This window comes from Elephantulus edwardii, unplaced genomic scaffold, assembly GCF_000299155.1.
Source record: "Elephantulus edwardii isolate Elephantulus edwardi_28Jun2011 unplaced genomic scaffold, EleEdw1.0 scaffold00233, whole genome shotgun sequence".
NCBI lineage: Eukaryota > Metazoa > Chordata > Mammalia > Macroscelidea > Macroscelididae > Elephantulus > Elephantulus edwardii.
The window spans coordinates 4,129,257-4,146,039 of NW_006399983.1; the positions used below are offsets into that span (position 1 = coordinate 4,129,257).

Consider the following 16,783-nt stretch of genomic DNA (forward strand, 5'->3'; position numbering starts at 1 on the left):
AACAGAGACTTCATGGTGAACTCAGTGTCCTTTCTTTCTTTACAAAGGGAATTGATTCAAGAACAACAATGAAAACAATAATCATGGTCTTCTTAATCCCAAATAACATGGTAAATCATGACTCTGCTTATACCAAATGGGCTAAGTAAGTAGCCAACGGCACATCTAGAGAAGAATGCCCATGGCATTTTATAACATTTTCTGGTATCTCTTTGCAGATTTAAGAAGATTATTCCAATCCCAGAACACAGCATGGTTCAGATGCTGTGCCACCTTCTGGAGTGCCTCCTGACCAAGGAAGATATCCCCATGGACTGCCCCAAAGAAATTTATGAACTTTATTTTGTGTTTGCTGCTATCTGGGCTTTTGGCGGAGCCATGGTTCAAGATCAGGTGAGGATGTGCTGATGTTACCATGTAAAGGTGTAGAGGTGGCATGAGGACCACAAAGGAGTCCAAAAGGAAGGAACTGTTCCCATCAACAACCTCCACAGTATAAGCCTAATTGCTGAGAGCTGAGTCATGGGCCCCACACTCCTGCACTTACTTCTCATAATAGTAACACCAAACATCCCTCTCAGGGCTCTCACCACTCTATTCCTGGTTCAAAATCTGTTACAATGGCCACACAGATCTCACAGAACCATACTCTCAGTTATGAAGTTTATTAGAGAAGTTAACAGGTTATGATTCAGGTTGGCAACAGGATACACTTCCTCAGTCAGGAAAGCTTCTCAAGTGTGGTCCTAGATTCTTTGACCTTCAGTGTTACAAAATTGTCTTGCCAATTATAATGTCTCCCCTCAGTCCTCCAGAAAGCTTGAGTGAAAACCCCTGACTCTGGCTCCATGGGGTAGCACTCCCGAGTCAGCGACGTCTCATGGTGGTCCATGGTTCTTCACTGAAGTGGCTCTGGCCCCATAGGACACACACTGCATTCTTCACTTCTTCTTTCATGTTGGTAATGAAATTTCTCTCTTCTGCTGCTAAACATGCTTTATTTAAAGTTGGTAAGATGGGAAAACTGGCCAGTTCCATCACAAATCTTTTATACACATTCTATTTCATGTGATGAAAGTAAAAATTGATGGCTAGGAAATTAATTTTCAGCAAAAATCCCATGATACCAAATACTACCACATTCTGTCCTGCATAGGAAAAACCTGATTTTCCAACCAAGATTTGAAAGATGATAGTTTGTTTACGGCATTGAAGTCTATGGGGGAGAGAATAGTCTAAAAGTATTATTATCTTAGGGCATTATTTTTATCGTAGGAGTATGCAATGAGGGTTGCAGAGTGGATTATATTTGGGGGTAGGGGGTGGGGTTTGGGGAGGTGCGGGGGGGGGATTGTGTACCAATGAGGGAGTTTTTCTTTTGCTTTTCAAGGAGAGGAGCAAATGGGGGGGGGGAGGGGTTTGTGCGGGGAGAAGGGTGCAACAATGAATGAATGGAATCCCAAAATCTCTGTAGATGTTAATTGAAATGAAAAATAAACAACCTAAATTAAAAAAAAGAAAGGTGATAGTTATGTCTCAGAATTCATTTGAGAGTTCTAGTGGCCTAGTGGCAAAAAGCTGTCCTGTAAACCAGAAGGCACGTGGTTCGAGGCCACTAGCTGCTGCATGGGATAAGGATAGGCAATCTCCTCCCATGTGATTAACTGCCTCTGAAAACCCACTAGAGGGTCAGCTATGGGTCAGTTCTGCCTCTATGGGACAGAAAAACAACAAGAAGATAGTTATATAAGTAATTCTCCACTAAATGGCATCTAACAACAACAACAATGGTAACTGAGCACTAAGTGAAGTTATACCTATGATCTGTACCTAAGGAAAATGATATTGTAAACAACATCAAACTTTCTCCATTGTTGTTGTCTATTGATCCAGTGGTGAGAATTTTTGTTTTCTTGATGCTAAGATGTAACCCATACCAAAAGTCATAGTCTCTGGTCTTCTTCATTAAGTGCATCTGCATAACATGGGTTGTTTATGAGTCTGGAAGTCCAAATCCAGGGTACCAGCTTTGGGGAGAGGCCCTCTCTCGCTGCTGATTCCAGAAGAACGTCTTTGTTTCCTTCAGCACCTGGAGGCTAGAATTTCTTGGACCTCTCCTAGTAGCTTGATCTTCCCCACTGTCAAGGAGTTTCTATGCATAGAGACCTTGATTGAGAAGGATGCACTCCACTCCTACTGATGATTTTTTGGTGATACTGAGGTCCCTACTCTCCACTCTGACCTACTTTGCTCCCCTTTTATTTTACATGCTGTACCCTAGAGAAACTTCCCTTTCTGGGGTAGGATTAAGGAATATTTCATTCTACCCTCAAATCCCTAGCTGGTTTATCAGACAATGAGGAATCTTACATGTATTATCTATCATTACATAGGGGGGTTCTTACATGAATCTGGAGGTTCTTACATGAGAATGGATTAGAGGGGGTTGTGCTACTAACTAGCAGCATACGGTTTAATTCTGCCAGCTGCCCTAAAGAAGAAAGATGGGCATTCTCCTCTCATGTGATTTGCTGTTACTAGGTATTGTCGAGTGGGAACTGACCCATAGCTGATCCTCCAGTGGGTAAATATTGCCCCTGAAAAATCCACTGACAGGTCAACGTGAGTCGGTTCCAACTCAATGGCACATAATAATAACATCATTACATAAGTGTCTTTTAGAAGTAAACAACTGAATCCATGACAGAGAGTTAAGATTTACTCTTTTGGGGCCAGGTTGACTGTGAAGCTTTTATAAAGAGATAGGTATAAATTCCAGCCACCCAAGGTAAAGTTAGATTCTAAAAATCCAAAATAGCGATTAGTCAGACAAAAAGAACTCGGAACTTTTTTTCTTCGGTTTTCACAGACACTGGGTTGTAATGTCTATTCGCTTTCTCTCACTTCCATTCTTGTTTTCCAGTGTTCACACTTGAGAAAGCCGCTCACCTGGTGTCTGGGGGCTTTTAGCTTGCTCCCTCCCTCCAGCCAGATATAGAAGGGCAGGAGGAAAGTAAGGAGTCTCTCAGGACCAGAATATGCCTCTGGGAATTTCAGGATGTATGTTCGTCAGTCCTTAGAGCTTCCTCAGGGATTGCTTTTTTGGCAGATTTACATTTCTTCTCTAAGACAAGGAGGCAGTAATTCCAGCAGACAGGAGGAGACCTTGCTGAAATACACAGAGAGCCCAAAGTATAATTTATTGCTTTCCATCAAATGCAATTTCTGACCTTTTAGCTGCTGAAATGTCAGACAGAAACTGCTGGGTTTCTCTCTCATGTTGGTGCTGAGCAGCCATGGGGTATCAGGGTGGAAGATACTTGGTCAATTTTTCAGTCTTGGTAGAGAAAAGCTTAAATCCACTCAACTCTTATTAAAAGCCCAGGAGAAAGCTTTTCCCCCAGGTGTCCTGGGCTGTGGAGCTCTCGGAGCTGTGGGCAGCAGTGTTGTTACTGGGAAAGAGGACAAGGGAGAAAGCTTTTAGCAACAGGGGTTTCCCAAGACCCCTACACAATTTACATTAAAGCTCAACACCAAAAATAGGACTGTAAATTGAAAAGCAGGAATTTGGTCAAAACACTGACATCAGGAACCCAAATGGAGCTTTCACTTAAAAGGCTGTCATTAAAGCAAAGCAGAAATTCAAGATGGAGCCCATTGCTAAGTGCTACCTGCTGTCGCTCAGTCAATGCTGGTTCATGGCAAGCCCATGTGTGTCAGAACAGAATGCTCTTTAGACTTTTCAGTGGTTGATTTTTCAGAAGTAGATCAGCAGGTCGTTTTATATGACACTCCTGGTAATCTCTAACTTTTGAATGGCACTTGAGCACATTACTTGTTTTCAATGTCCAGGTTATGAGGACTCCAATAACTGGATCCTCAATAGCAAAGCTATGGCCAATGAGTCAATTCTGATTCTTAATGATCCTCTCTACCAACTTCCAGAGTCTGTAATTCTTAAGGAAGGAAGACTGCCTGCTTTTCTCCTGTTGAGTGGGTTGTTATAGAGTCAAGTATGACCCATTGTGACCTTATGAACAATAGATCTGAACCCTGTACTAGCCTGTGCCATCCTCACAATTTCTGACAACACTCAAGACCATTGCTACTGTCACTGTGTCAATCAATCAGGTTGAAGGTATTCCTCTCTTTCACCAATCATCCACAGAGCAAGGGAACACTGCATGGTTTAAAATTAAGAAGGGAGTGTGCAAGGGTTGTATCCTCACTCCATTTGTATGCTAAGCAAATTATTGAAGAACCTAGACTCTGTGAAAAATAATGTGGCATCAGGATTGGAGGAGGACTCATCAATAACATTCAGTGTGCACATGACATAACCTTGATTGCTGAAAGTGGTGAAGACTTAAAATCCTTGCTGCAAAAGATCAAAGACTGCAGCCTTCAATATGGCTTTCACATCAATGTAAAGAAAACAAAAATTCTAATCACTGGACCAATAGGCAACATCGTGATAGATGGAGAAAAGATTGAAACTGTCAGCAACTTCATCTTACTTTGATCCACAGTTAATGCCCTTTGTACCAGCAGTCAGGAAATCAAGAGATGTATTGAATTAGGAAAGCCTGCAATCAAGGACCTCTTCAAATTACTGAGGAGCAACAATATTATTTTGAGGACTAAGGTGTGCCTGATTCAGACCATGATCTTTTTGGTCACTTGCTATGCATAGGAGAGCTGGACAATGAATAAGGATGACAGAAAAACTGATCCTGTGAAATGTGGTGATGAAGAAGAGTACTGAGTATCCGAGGGAGTGCCAAAACAACAAATAAATATGTCTTGGAGAAGGTGCAGGCAGAATGCTCCTTGTAGGCAAAGTTGATAAGGCTTTGGGTATGTGGCTTAGGACAGGTTATTCCTTAGAGAGTGACATCATGCTTGGTGGAGTAGGTGGTGGATTCAAACTGCCAACTTTTCAGTTAGGACCTCAGCAAGTTACTGAGTAGGCCACCAGGGCTCCTTGTAGCTGAGTTGTTGTTGTGTGCTGTTGAGTTGGAACCAACCCATATCTGACCCTCCAGTGGGTTTTTTAGAGGCTGTAAATGAGATCACTCATCTTCCTCCCTTGGAGCAGCTGATGGATTTGAACTGTCTACCTTTTCAGTAAGGAATTGCCATGCCAACACAAAGGTACACAGTTTGAATGCACCAGCTGCTCCATGGGAAAAAGATAGAGCTGATAAACCTGATAGCTATGAGTTGGTTCTGAGTCAATGATACACAACAACAACAGCAACCATTGGGCAACAGCACAACTGCTTACCACTAAGCAACCAGATATCCCTTACAGCTGAGTAGAAGGCCTTCAAAAATGTATCCTGATTTGATAATTAGGCAAACTGAGAGGAGTTATCTATCAGAAACATAGTAGAATGATCAATGCGGCTGGAGATTGAAACCTAGATATAGTATATAACTTGTCTTTTTATCTATAAAATAGGAATGGGCATCCCAGAATACTTGATTGTGCTTATGCAAAACCTGTACTTGGACCAGGAAGCAACCCTCAGAACAGAGCAGGGAAACACTGCATGGTTCAAAATCAGGAGGAGAGTGTGTCAGGAATGGGTCCTGTCTCCATACCTTTTCAACCTATATGCAGAACAAGTTATGCAGGAGGCTGGGCTTCATGAGGAAGAATGTGGCATCAGTATTGGAGGAAGACTCATCAACTACCTACCTTAAGCAGATGATACAACCTTGCTTGCTGAAACTGAGGAGGACTTGAAGCACTTGCTATAGAAAGTCAAGGACTGGGGTCTTCAATATGGATTGAAGCTCAACATCAAGAAGACAAAGACTTTCACCACTGAGCCAAGTAGCAGCACCATAACAGATGTAAAAGAGATTGAAGTTGTTAACAGTTTCAGCTTGCTCAGCTCCATAATCAACACTTTTGGCACGAGCAGTCAGGAAATCAAAAGACGAATTACACTGGGAAAATCTGCCATCACGGACCTTTTCCAGAGTACTGAGAAGAAACAATGTCAGTCTAGAGACTAAGGTGTGCCTGCTCCAGTCCATGGTCTTCAAAATTACTTGTTATACATCAGAGAGCTGGATAATGACTAAGGAGGATAGAAGAAGAATTGATGCTTCCAAGTTATGGTGCTGGAGAAGAGTCCTGAACACTCCATGACCTGCCAAGGAAACAAACAGGTCTGTCTTGGAGAGGATGAAACTAAGTTTCTCCTTGGAGACTAGAATTTTGAAGCTTTTTTTCACTTACTTTGGGCATGTGGCTAGGAGGGACTGATGCTTGGAAAAGGAAATCATTTTCGGAAAGGTGGAGGAACAGCGCAGGAGAGGAAGACCCCAGATGAGAAGGATTCATAAAATAGGACATTGTGGGTAGGTGTATCGAAGTCAGACTGGCTCAGGACAGGGCAGGCTTCAGAGCTATTATACATAGCGTTGCTATGAATTGCAGGTGATTTGACAGCACATAACAACAACAATCTTAACTAACTAGCATCCCTTAGAGTGCTGTGAAGGTCAAAGGGCATGAAATTTCACTCCAAACTCTGCCATAGCAAACCAGTAAAATATTAATGTCATCCAAGTTAAAGGGCAGAAACAAACTCCAAAATTCTCAGAATCTGAAGGAGAGGTGGGGCTGCAAAAGGGGCCTGTTCGTTGGTGTCCACTGCTGAGGAAATGCCCAGAGATGAACTGGGGGAGGACACTAAGTTGATTGAGCAGAGGTGGACCCTGCCATTTTCCAGTTACAGTAGAACTCAGTCAACCCACTGCACAAACGGACACATAGTTGACCCTCCAATGGGTTTTCAGAGGCTTTCAATAGCATGGAAGGAGACTGTTCATATCTCTCCCTTGAATTCACCAGTGGATTTGAATGACCAGAGAGGCATCACCTTTGGGTTTGCAGCACAGACCCCTAGGGATTACGCCCCCAGAGTTCCCTAATTACGATAGAAGACGCAGGTGATCACCTGTTACAGGGGTCGGGAGAGGTGCAGTGTGGGTGTAGCCCAGCCAGTGAGAAACGGATCATGTTATGGAAGATGTGACTAAGAATGAGAAGGTGCGAAGATCCACACATCCTTATTCTTTCTAGAGGGGACTTTCATCTCACGTTTTCTGTGTAAACCTAAATTCTTGTTTTCATAGACAGTTACAAGCCTTCATGTGTTTAATCAATGAGTTTAAAATGGAAATTCTCCCTCACCACCCTAAGATTTCTCCTTGGAAAGAACAATATTGAGAAGCAATTCTGTTCTCTTAATCTGTTTCCTGTTAACCAAGGTTTAGGCTTAACTCTCTTTCTCATTTCCAAACAAAGTAGAATCTTCTTTAATAGACAGCTAAATGGTTCTAGAGCTGGATTCATTGCCAGGTGTTCTGCTCCTGGACTTGGGAGCTACTCCCACTCCTTGATGGCCATCTATGTCCTGATGTCCAGGAGCTTCTCATGTAGAAACAAGGTGGACCTGTGTGTGCAAAGGCTAACTTTGCTCCCACAGAGGGCTGTCATTAGCAATGGGTATGTTTTGATATGTGGGTTTGAGTATGTATGTGTATGTGAGTGTGTTTGTGAAGGACAGTATGTATATAAAAGTGTGTGTTATGTGCTTGTGTGAATCAATAAGAGAGTGACTCCTCTGGGTGCACAGCCCTGTCCTATGGGGCCTCATATCTCATTTCCATGCATATACATTACATGCCTGTACATTACATGCCTTTGCCTCTTCCTTCTGCCAGAAAGACTATAATAGCTCTGCTGCTTCTAGATTTTAGAACTTTAGCCCTTGAATGACATTTCAAAAGCTTCATTTCTAGAATTCTCATTTTGCAGATGAGGGGCCTGAAGCACAGAAATATGAGGCATGTAGTTAAGTGCCCAGTTCTCCTTCTGGAGCTCTTAGCCAGGCTGCACCTCACATGTGCACTCTGATGTCCCCTCTGGTCTCTATCCATCTGACATGCATTCAGGGACTTCTGAAGAATACATCTAGTTCATCTCTCCAGGAGTTCTTGGACCATATCTGTCCATCTGGTGGTCAGGAACTGCTCTTCTCCTCCATGTCCTTATACCCCCCTCTCAACCCTGTAAAGCCCACAGCTGGCTATCATTTCTATTCTCGGGAATGACAGTGCTGGGCACCCCAGCTACAGGAACCGGTAAGGACGCTGTCCATCCCCTACGGCAGCACCTGCCCAGGTTGCAATCTGACATCTGAGAGTCTCTTGAAATCTGCTTAGTGACCTTTGTGCCTTCTCCATGGATGACCTCAGCATTAGCAGATGACCTTCCAGAGCATCATCCTGCTAGGGCCATGGGTCCTTATGGCATTGTGCACATTGGCTTCCCTGTCTGGTCACTTTATCTGTGCTGCTGCAGGTTTGCAGAGCCCAGTCTACCTGACCTTTTTACTCCTGCAGCTTGTGGACTACCGGACAGAGTTCAGCAAGTGGTGGCTGACCGAGTTCAAGACTGTCAAGTTCCCTTCTCAAGGAACCATCTTTGACTACTACATAGACCCAGAGACCAAGAAATTTGAGCCTTGGTCCAAGCTAATACCCCAGTTTGAATTTGACCCCGAGACGCCATTGCAGGTGAGTGGTGCAGAGTAGGCCCAGGGGTAGCCCCACATCAGAATATACATGTCTTGTCATGTTAGGTGGTGTAGACAGTCAAACACGCAGCTGCTAACTGAAAGGTTGCAGGTGTGAATCCACTTCAAGGTAGCTAGGAAGAAGAAATGGAGGATTCCTTTAGGAAAATCAGCCACTGACAGGCCTTTGCAGCACATTTCAACTCTGACATATGTGAAGTCCCCACCAGTTGTAACTGGTGGTTAGGAGCATGGAGTCTCCCAAATGCACACATTTCCAGAGCAAATCAGAGTTGTAAGGCAGTCACAAGACCAACCATTTCTAGGAAACTTAAGTACTAGTCTAAGCAGACATCTGATAGGGAGAGGGGTACAGGAAAATTCCAAAAGATATTGGAGTGGCCACAGGGGACAGCTGGAAGAGAAGAGTGGGATGTTGTCCACCCAACTGCTGGGAACCACAAAAATGGGTTTCTAGGATGTTGTTGTTGTTGTTAAGTGCCGTCAAGTCATAGACAACTCATAGAGACCCTATGAAAAAAAGACCTGAACACTTGTATAACTTTCTTTGTTTCTCCACATTCATAGAGTTTCTAGAGGCAAGCTATTTTGGAAGTGGATGTCACTCCTGCTTCCAAGCTTGTTTTAATCAAGGAGCTCCACCAAACACTGTCCACCATGGGTAACCATTATCTCATTTGACACATCAGTGTCACAGTGTTTAGCATCAAAGCAACCACGAGTTACCTCTGTACAGCAAATGGACAGACTAGGGCTATACCAATTAGAAGAATGTCTGACCAAAACCAATTAAAACCAAGCATTAGGGCTACAGATTAAAATCACCCACCTTTGGCTTGGTAACATCACTTTCTGTACACTAGGCCAACATAGCTCTCTCTATGTTGCTGTTGTTAAGTGCCATGAAATCCCTGAGTGGTACAATTAACGCTCTAGGCTACCTCAGCTGAAAAGGTGGGGCTTTGAGTCCACCCAGGAGCCACTTCAAAGTTCTGGCGGTCTCCTCACAAAATCTGCCACTGAAAGCCTTGTGCACTGGGGTGTATCCCTGAGGTCATCATGAGTCCAGATCAAGTCAGACTACTGTGTGGTGTGTGGTTAGTGTTGCTCCCACAAGCCTTGCATGCTCACTGTGTTACCATCTCAGGCATGTCTGGTGCACACGAGCGAGACCATCCGAGTGTGCTACTTCATGGAGCGGCTGCTGGCACGGCGGCGGCCTGTCATGCTGGTGGGCACGGCTGGCACTGGCAAGTCGGTGCTGGTGGGAGCCAAGCTGGCCAGCCTAGACCCTGAGGAGTACCTGGTGAAGAACGTGCCCTTTAACTACTACACCACATCAGCAATGCTGCAAGGTGAGGGTCTGTGCATGGGGTTGGGGATGGGGGACTGGAGGAAGTCTAGGTGGCCTTGTCACCTCACATGGTTCTAGAGTGAGCATCAGACATAGCTACTGGTTTTGATGTCCCAGAAACAGCATTGTTCATGTCCTCTCTTTCACTCCTCTCTTCCTATACTCACCACAATGCTGCAGGCTTGCATCTGTACTTCTTCCACACGCCCTTGCTTCCTTCTCCCATTCTTTCTCCTCATAACCCTCCCTGACAAGCAAAATCCAGAAGAGTGGTACATTCAGCACAGTTCAGCTCAGTGATGATAAATAAAGTTGAATGTCTATGGTGTGATGAAGATGTTTATGTGAGTCTGTTGTGAGATGTGTCTGTGGAGATTTGATTCATCCAAGTAACCTGGAGGAAGCCCTAGTGGCATAGTGGGTTCTTGTCTGCTAGCCAAGAGATGCTCAGAATCCACCAGTCACTCCAAAGGATAAAGCTGAGGTGGTTTCACTCTCATAATTAGGGAGCTTTAGTGGCTTCGTGGTAAGGAGCTGTGCTGCCAACCCAAAGGAACAAGCCACCAAATCCACCAGCTACTCTGAGGGAGAAATATGGGCAATCTCCACCATGTGATTTGCTGTCTCTTAAGACCCACTGGAAGGTCAACTATGAGTCAGACCTGACTTGACAGTGCACAACAACAACTCTTAAAGATTCCCGGCCTTGAAAAGCCTATGGACCACTTCTAGACTATCCTATGGGGTCCCTCTGAGTCAGAATCTACTTAATGACAGTGGATTGTACCTAGCATTGGTAGCTTGGGCCCATCCAGCAGCATCATGTCCGAAAGGCCTGGTGATCTGCTTCCACAAAGATGACAACTAAAGAAATCTTATGAAGCAGGTCTGCTCTATAATACACAGGGTTGCCGTCCATTGGAAACTACCCAATAGCAGCAGGTCTGGCTTTTAGTTTAGGTTTGGTTTTCATCTCATAGAGAAGGAAATCGATGCTCTGGTAAAAGTATGTGATTTCCCACTGTCTCTGGAAGGCAAGGCAGACATGGTACTGTCCTCTCCCTCTCCCTGCGGCACAGTCATAACTGTGGGCACATGAACAGAGATGAGCCACCATTGTGGCTTCAGCCTTAAGAGCTTCCTGAAGTGAAGTTCTCTTCTCCTCACTATTAGTGGAGTCTCCTTTTTATATAGAAACACTCATTAATCAAAGCTGGAAATAGCTTGCTTTGAAGAAGCATATTATACTTGTCTAGCTGACATAAGTTTTAACACTGTTGGTGGTTCTACCTAATAGGATTCTCCCATCTCCCAGGATGGGATAAATCTAAATCTGTGCTTATTTGATTCAAGGTTACCAGCTCTGCCCATTTACTCCAGGTGTTACTGCTATTACCAGTTGCACTGGAGTTAGTTCCAACTCATGGTGACTCCATTTAAGCCACAATAAAATTAGGCTCTGTGGTGTTTTCAGTGGCTGATTTTTTAAAGAAGTAGATCACTCAGTCTTTCTTCTGAAGCACCTCAAGGTGGACCTGAACCTCTAACCTTTCAGTTAATTGCTGATACGGTGTTAATCCTTTGCACCATCCAGGGATTTTATTACTACTTGTTATTGTTTTGTGCCATTGAATAAATTCCAGCTCATGGCAGCCCCATATGTTTGTTACATGTTACAGCAGAAATTCCCTACAGGGGTTTGGTTTTGTTTTTGATTGTTTGACTTTAACTTTATGGAAGTTCTCCTCCAGACCTTATCTTTCATGGTGCTGCCAGGTGGATTTAAAGCACTAACATAGAATAGTTATCCTAAAATGTTACCTATCCAGAATCAATTGAGGATTGAGAAGTAAGACAAAGTCCCAGAGTAGCCAACATAGATGTCACAAAGTCCATGAAGTCAATCTCAGATCCTTGAATCTAAAATATGCAAATACCACTATGTTGACATTGCTGCATTGACATCATCCCCACCACACTGCCACATCAACATCATCATGCTGTCCTGAATCAGGAGCACCAATAGTACATGTGAAGCCAAAACCCTTCCTGAACACCATCTTGGTATACCTGGCTCCTCCCAGACCCAGTACTTGAGCTTCAGGCTCTTTGGACGCCAACTACCTGTGGCAGTTGCCCAGGTGAGAAGGCTACAAATTCACAGACCATCTCTGTCCCCAGCTGAAGCAAATCTACCCTTGAGTCAAAGAATCAAAGAGAAATTTAGGCAGGGTAAGCTGACCTTCCTTCCATTGGAGCAGTGAGCTCCTGAGCCAAGGTTATTAGACCAAGGATTTGCTAAGGCACCAGGACCAAAAAACTCTACCACAGTAATGACACAAAAGAAGCAGACAACCTCACACCCTACACAAAACCAAAACAAGATGTCACCCCTAAAAACTGATAAAAGAACAGAATCCATGGATTTCCTGAAGCCAGAAAGTCTGATTGAGCTTTCTGACACAGAATACAAAAGAACAATGATTGGATATTCTCAGTAGGTTGAAGACAAACCCGAAGAATTGCAGGACTGTGCAAGCAAAAGCCAAGAGAAACATAAAAAAGACAATATATATAAAAGCTCTGGAAAACAAGAAACCACAATCCAGAATATGAAGACCAATGTTTCAGAGGCTGACAACGTGTTGGAAGGACTTATGAGTAGAATTGTTGGAAGGACTTATGAGTAGAGTTGAAGAGATGGAACACAGAACAAGTGAAATAGAAGATAGAATTCTTAGCACTGGTCTGCTCAAACAAAAAGCAGAATCAAAAAAGGAAGACAAAGAAGAAAGTCTAAAAATAATGTGGAACACCATCAAGAGGAATAACATGTGTATAACTGGAATCCCAGAACAGGAAGAAAGAACTAAAGGCCAATTGGAAGAATTTATTAGCAGAAAATGTTCCAGGCATAATGAAGAATGAGAGAATATATATACAAGAAGCTGAGCAAACTCCATATAGAATAGACCCCAAAAGAAAAATAGTAAGGCATATCATAGTCAAATTTTCCAGAACCAAAGATAAGGAGAGAATTCTGAAAGCAGCTAGGGAGAAACGAAGAGTAACCTATGAGGAAGAGAAAATAAGATTAAATGCCAATTTCTCAGTAGACACTATGTGAGCAAAAAGACAGTGGGATGACATATATCAAACATATAAAGAACACAACTGTCAGTCAAGAGTACTGTACTCAGCAAAACTGTCCATCAAAGATGATGGAGAAATCAAGATATTCTCAGGAAAGCAAAACCTAAAGGAAACAAGAACAGCATTGCAGGAAACACTGAGACACGTCCTTCTTACAGAGATGCTGCAGAAAGCAGCATGGACCAAATTAAGCAGCAACAATATCAAAAAGAACTTAAAAAAAAGTGATAGCAATAAAACCTTGCTTCTCAATAATAACACTGAATGTAAATGGTTTAAATGCACCAATGAAGAGGAAAAGTGTAGCAGATTGGATAAAAAATAAAACCCATCAAGAAGCTATCTACAAGAGACACACTTGAAATGTGACAATAAAGAAAGACTAAAAATAAGAGTGGAAAAAATATACAAGCAAATGGCAACCAGGAAAAAGCAGGAGTAACTATATTAATCTCTGATAAAATAGATTTCAGTGTTAAAAGCCATCTCAAAGGACAAGGAAGGTCACTATATAATACTGTAAGGGTCAAAAGAACAAGAGGGCATAACAATAATAAATATCTATGCACCAAATGATAGAGCTACAAAATATACAAAGCAAACATTAACAGAACTGAAAAAATAAATACACAACACCACAATTATAGTAGGAAACTTCAATACACCACTCTCAAGATAAGATAGAAGTAACAGAAAGAAACTCAACAAAAAAGCTTAAGAATTAAACCACACAATAAACCAACTCGATCTCATAAATATGTACACCCCATGTGCTGAGGCACCCCCAAAGAGCACAGTATACTTTCTCCAATGTGCATGAAATGTTCTCCAGAATAGATCGCATTTTAGGTCACAAAGCCAAAGCACACATCAATAAATTTAGAAACAAAGAAATAATACAAAGCATAGTCTCAGACCACAATGCTACAAGATTAGAAATTAACTACAAGAGAATAAAGGAGAAAACAAATCCATATACTTGGAAGGTGTACAACACACCCTGCTTAAACATGAATGGGTGATAGAAGAAACAAAACAGTTTCTTTAAACAAATGACAATAAAAACACAACTTACCAAAACCTCTGAGGAATAATCCAAGCAGTAATTAATTAGAGGTCAATTTCTCAATAAGGAAACACATCAAAATGGAAGAAAAAAATTATAATTCTTTCTTTAACTCAACATCTACAAGTTGAAAAGGAACAGCAAGAAAACGAAACACCCTCTTAAAAAAAGAAATTATAAAAATTAGGGCAGAAATATATAATAGAAAAACAACTGAAACAATCAACATGACCAAGATTTGGTTCTTTGAAAGGGTAAATAAAATCCACAAGCCACTAGCAAAACTAACAAAAGAAAAGACGCAAATAATCCGAATAACATATGAAAGGGGCAATGTCACAACAGAACAACTAAAATAAACAGGTTAACAATGGAATATTACTAAGAACTATGCTCATGTAAATATGAAAACCTAGAGGAAATGGACAAATACTTAGAAACTACCTACCTACCTAAACTGACAAAGATCAAAGTATAACACCTGAACAGATCCATTACAAAACAAAAAACTGAAGAGGTAGCAAAACAATATCCAACAAAAAGAAGCCCTGGACCAGATGGTTTTACTATGAATTTTATAAAACCTTGAAAGAACTATCACTAATTCTACATAAAGTATTTCAGAAAATAGAATAAGATGGAATTCTCAGAAACTCAGGTAAAGACACCACCAAAATAGAAAACTATAGGCCAATGTCTCTCATGAATATAGATTCAAAAATCATCAATAAAATTCTGGCCAATATAATCCAACAGTAAGTACATGAAAAAAATAATGCACCATGACCAAGTGGGATTCATAAGAAGTATGCAAGGATGGCTCCATATAAGAAAAACAGTGTAATTCATCACATTAACAAGGCAAAGAACAAGACCACATGATCCTATCAATTGATGCAGAAAAGGCCTTCAACAAAAATCCAATACCCTTTCCTGAATAAAACACTAAATAAAATAGGATTAAAGAGGAATTTCATAATACATTGAAAAGTATATATGCACAACCAAGAACCACAATCATTCCCAATGGAGAGAGATTAAAGGCATTCCCTTTGAGAACAGAAACTGGGCAAAGATGCTCACTATCACCTCTCCTATTCAATACCGTATTAGAAGTCTCAGTGATAGCAATAGACAAGAGAATGAAAGAAGAGGTATCTAAATTGGCAAAAAGGAGGAAAATGATCTGTATGTGCACATATGATACTATATACTTAGAAAACTCAGCAAGAAAACTACAGGACAAAGTTGACCAATTCAGCAAAGTGGCAGGATACAAACTCAACATACAAATACCAATTGGATTTCTCTACAGTGACAAAGAGAATACAGAAATGGAGCTAAAACAATACCCATCACATATAGCTAACCACAAATTAAATATTTGGGAGTAAATCTAACTAGAAACACAAAAGGCCCATTCAAAGAAAATTACAGAACACTACTACAAGAAACAAAAAGAGACCTGGAGAAATGGAAGACTATAACATGCTCTTGGATACGAAGACTCAATATTGTGAAAATGAAAATTCTGCCAGACAATCTGCAAATTCAATGCAATCCCAACACAAATATCAATTAATTCCATTCTTCAATGAGATGGAGAAAGCAATTTCCAGTTTCATATGAAATGGCAGTCGACCCTGAATAAACAAAACACTCCTGAAAAAGAGAAACAAGGTAGAAGGTATCTCACTCCCAGATCTCAAATTCTAATACACATCTGTGGTGGTCAAGACAGCATAGTACTTACTGGTACAGTGGCAGACATGTGGATCAATGAAATAGAATTGAGAACCCAGAAATCAGCTCATTTATCTATGCTCAACTGATTTTTTACAAGGAGACAAAATCAGCTAAGTGGGTAAATGAAAGCAAATGATGTTGGCAAAACTGGCAAACCATCTGTAGAAATCTCAAGTAAGACCCACTTCACATCATACACAAAAACCAAACTCAGAGTGGATCAAGGACCTATGAGTAAAACCAAGGACTTACACTTTATCAGAGAAAAGCTTGGAAGAAATCTAGAAGCCCTAATCCACAATATGAACAGTCTTCCAAGCATCTTAGAAAAACCTACAACCAGGAAAGAATAAAATAGATGAATGAAACCTTCTAAGAATCAAATCCCTATGGACATAAAAAAACCCCTTCCCTAGCAGAGTAAAAGGAAAGCCACAGATTGGGGGAAAATTTTTGGTAATGACATATCCGATAAAGGACTGACACCTAAAATTTATAGAATATTCCAGCACCTCAACAAGGAAAAAGTAAACAACCAAGTCACAAAATGGGTGCAGGATATGAAAAGACATTTCACCAAAGAAAATATTCTGCTGGCAAAGAAACGCATGAAGAAATGTTCAAAATCCCTAACTCTCAGAGAGATGCAAATAAAAACAACTATGAGATATCATCTCATCCCAGTAACAAGAGAGAAGTCCAACAAAACATCAAACAATAGCTGCTGGCAATGCTGTGGAGAGATTGGAACCTTTTTTTCCCCTATATTTTATTAATTTTCATAAACATTTACAGAGATTTTGGGTTTCCATTCATTCATTGTTGCACTATTCTCTCTACCCT

At 41.5% G+C, this 16,783-nt stretch overlaps 1 protein-coding gene across 1 annotated transcript in view; it reads left to right on the plus strand.

The window, feature by feature from the left end:
* Positions 1–16,783, plus strand: part of DNAH9 (dynein, axonemal, heavy chain 9) — a 623,295-nt gene that overhangs the window by 264,410 nt on the left and 342,102 nt on the right. The window contains 3 exon segments of the mRNA XM_006898570.1: positions 219–393; positions 8,428–8,601; positions 9,769–9,976. Of these exon segments, the coding sequence (XP_006898632.1) occupies positions 219–393; positions 8,428–8,601; positions 9,769–9,976 (557 nt within the window).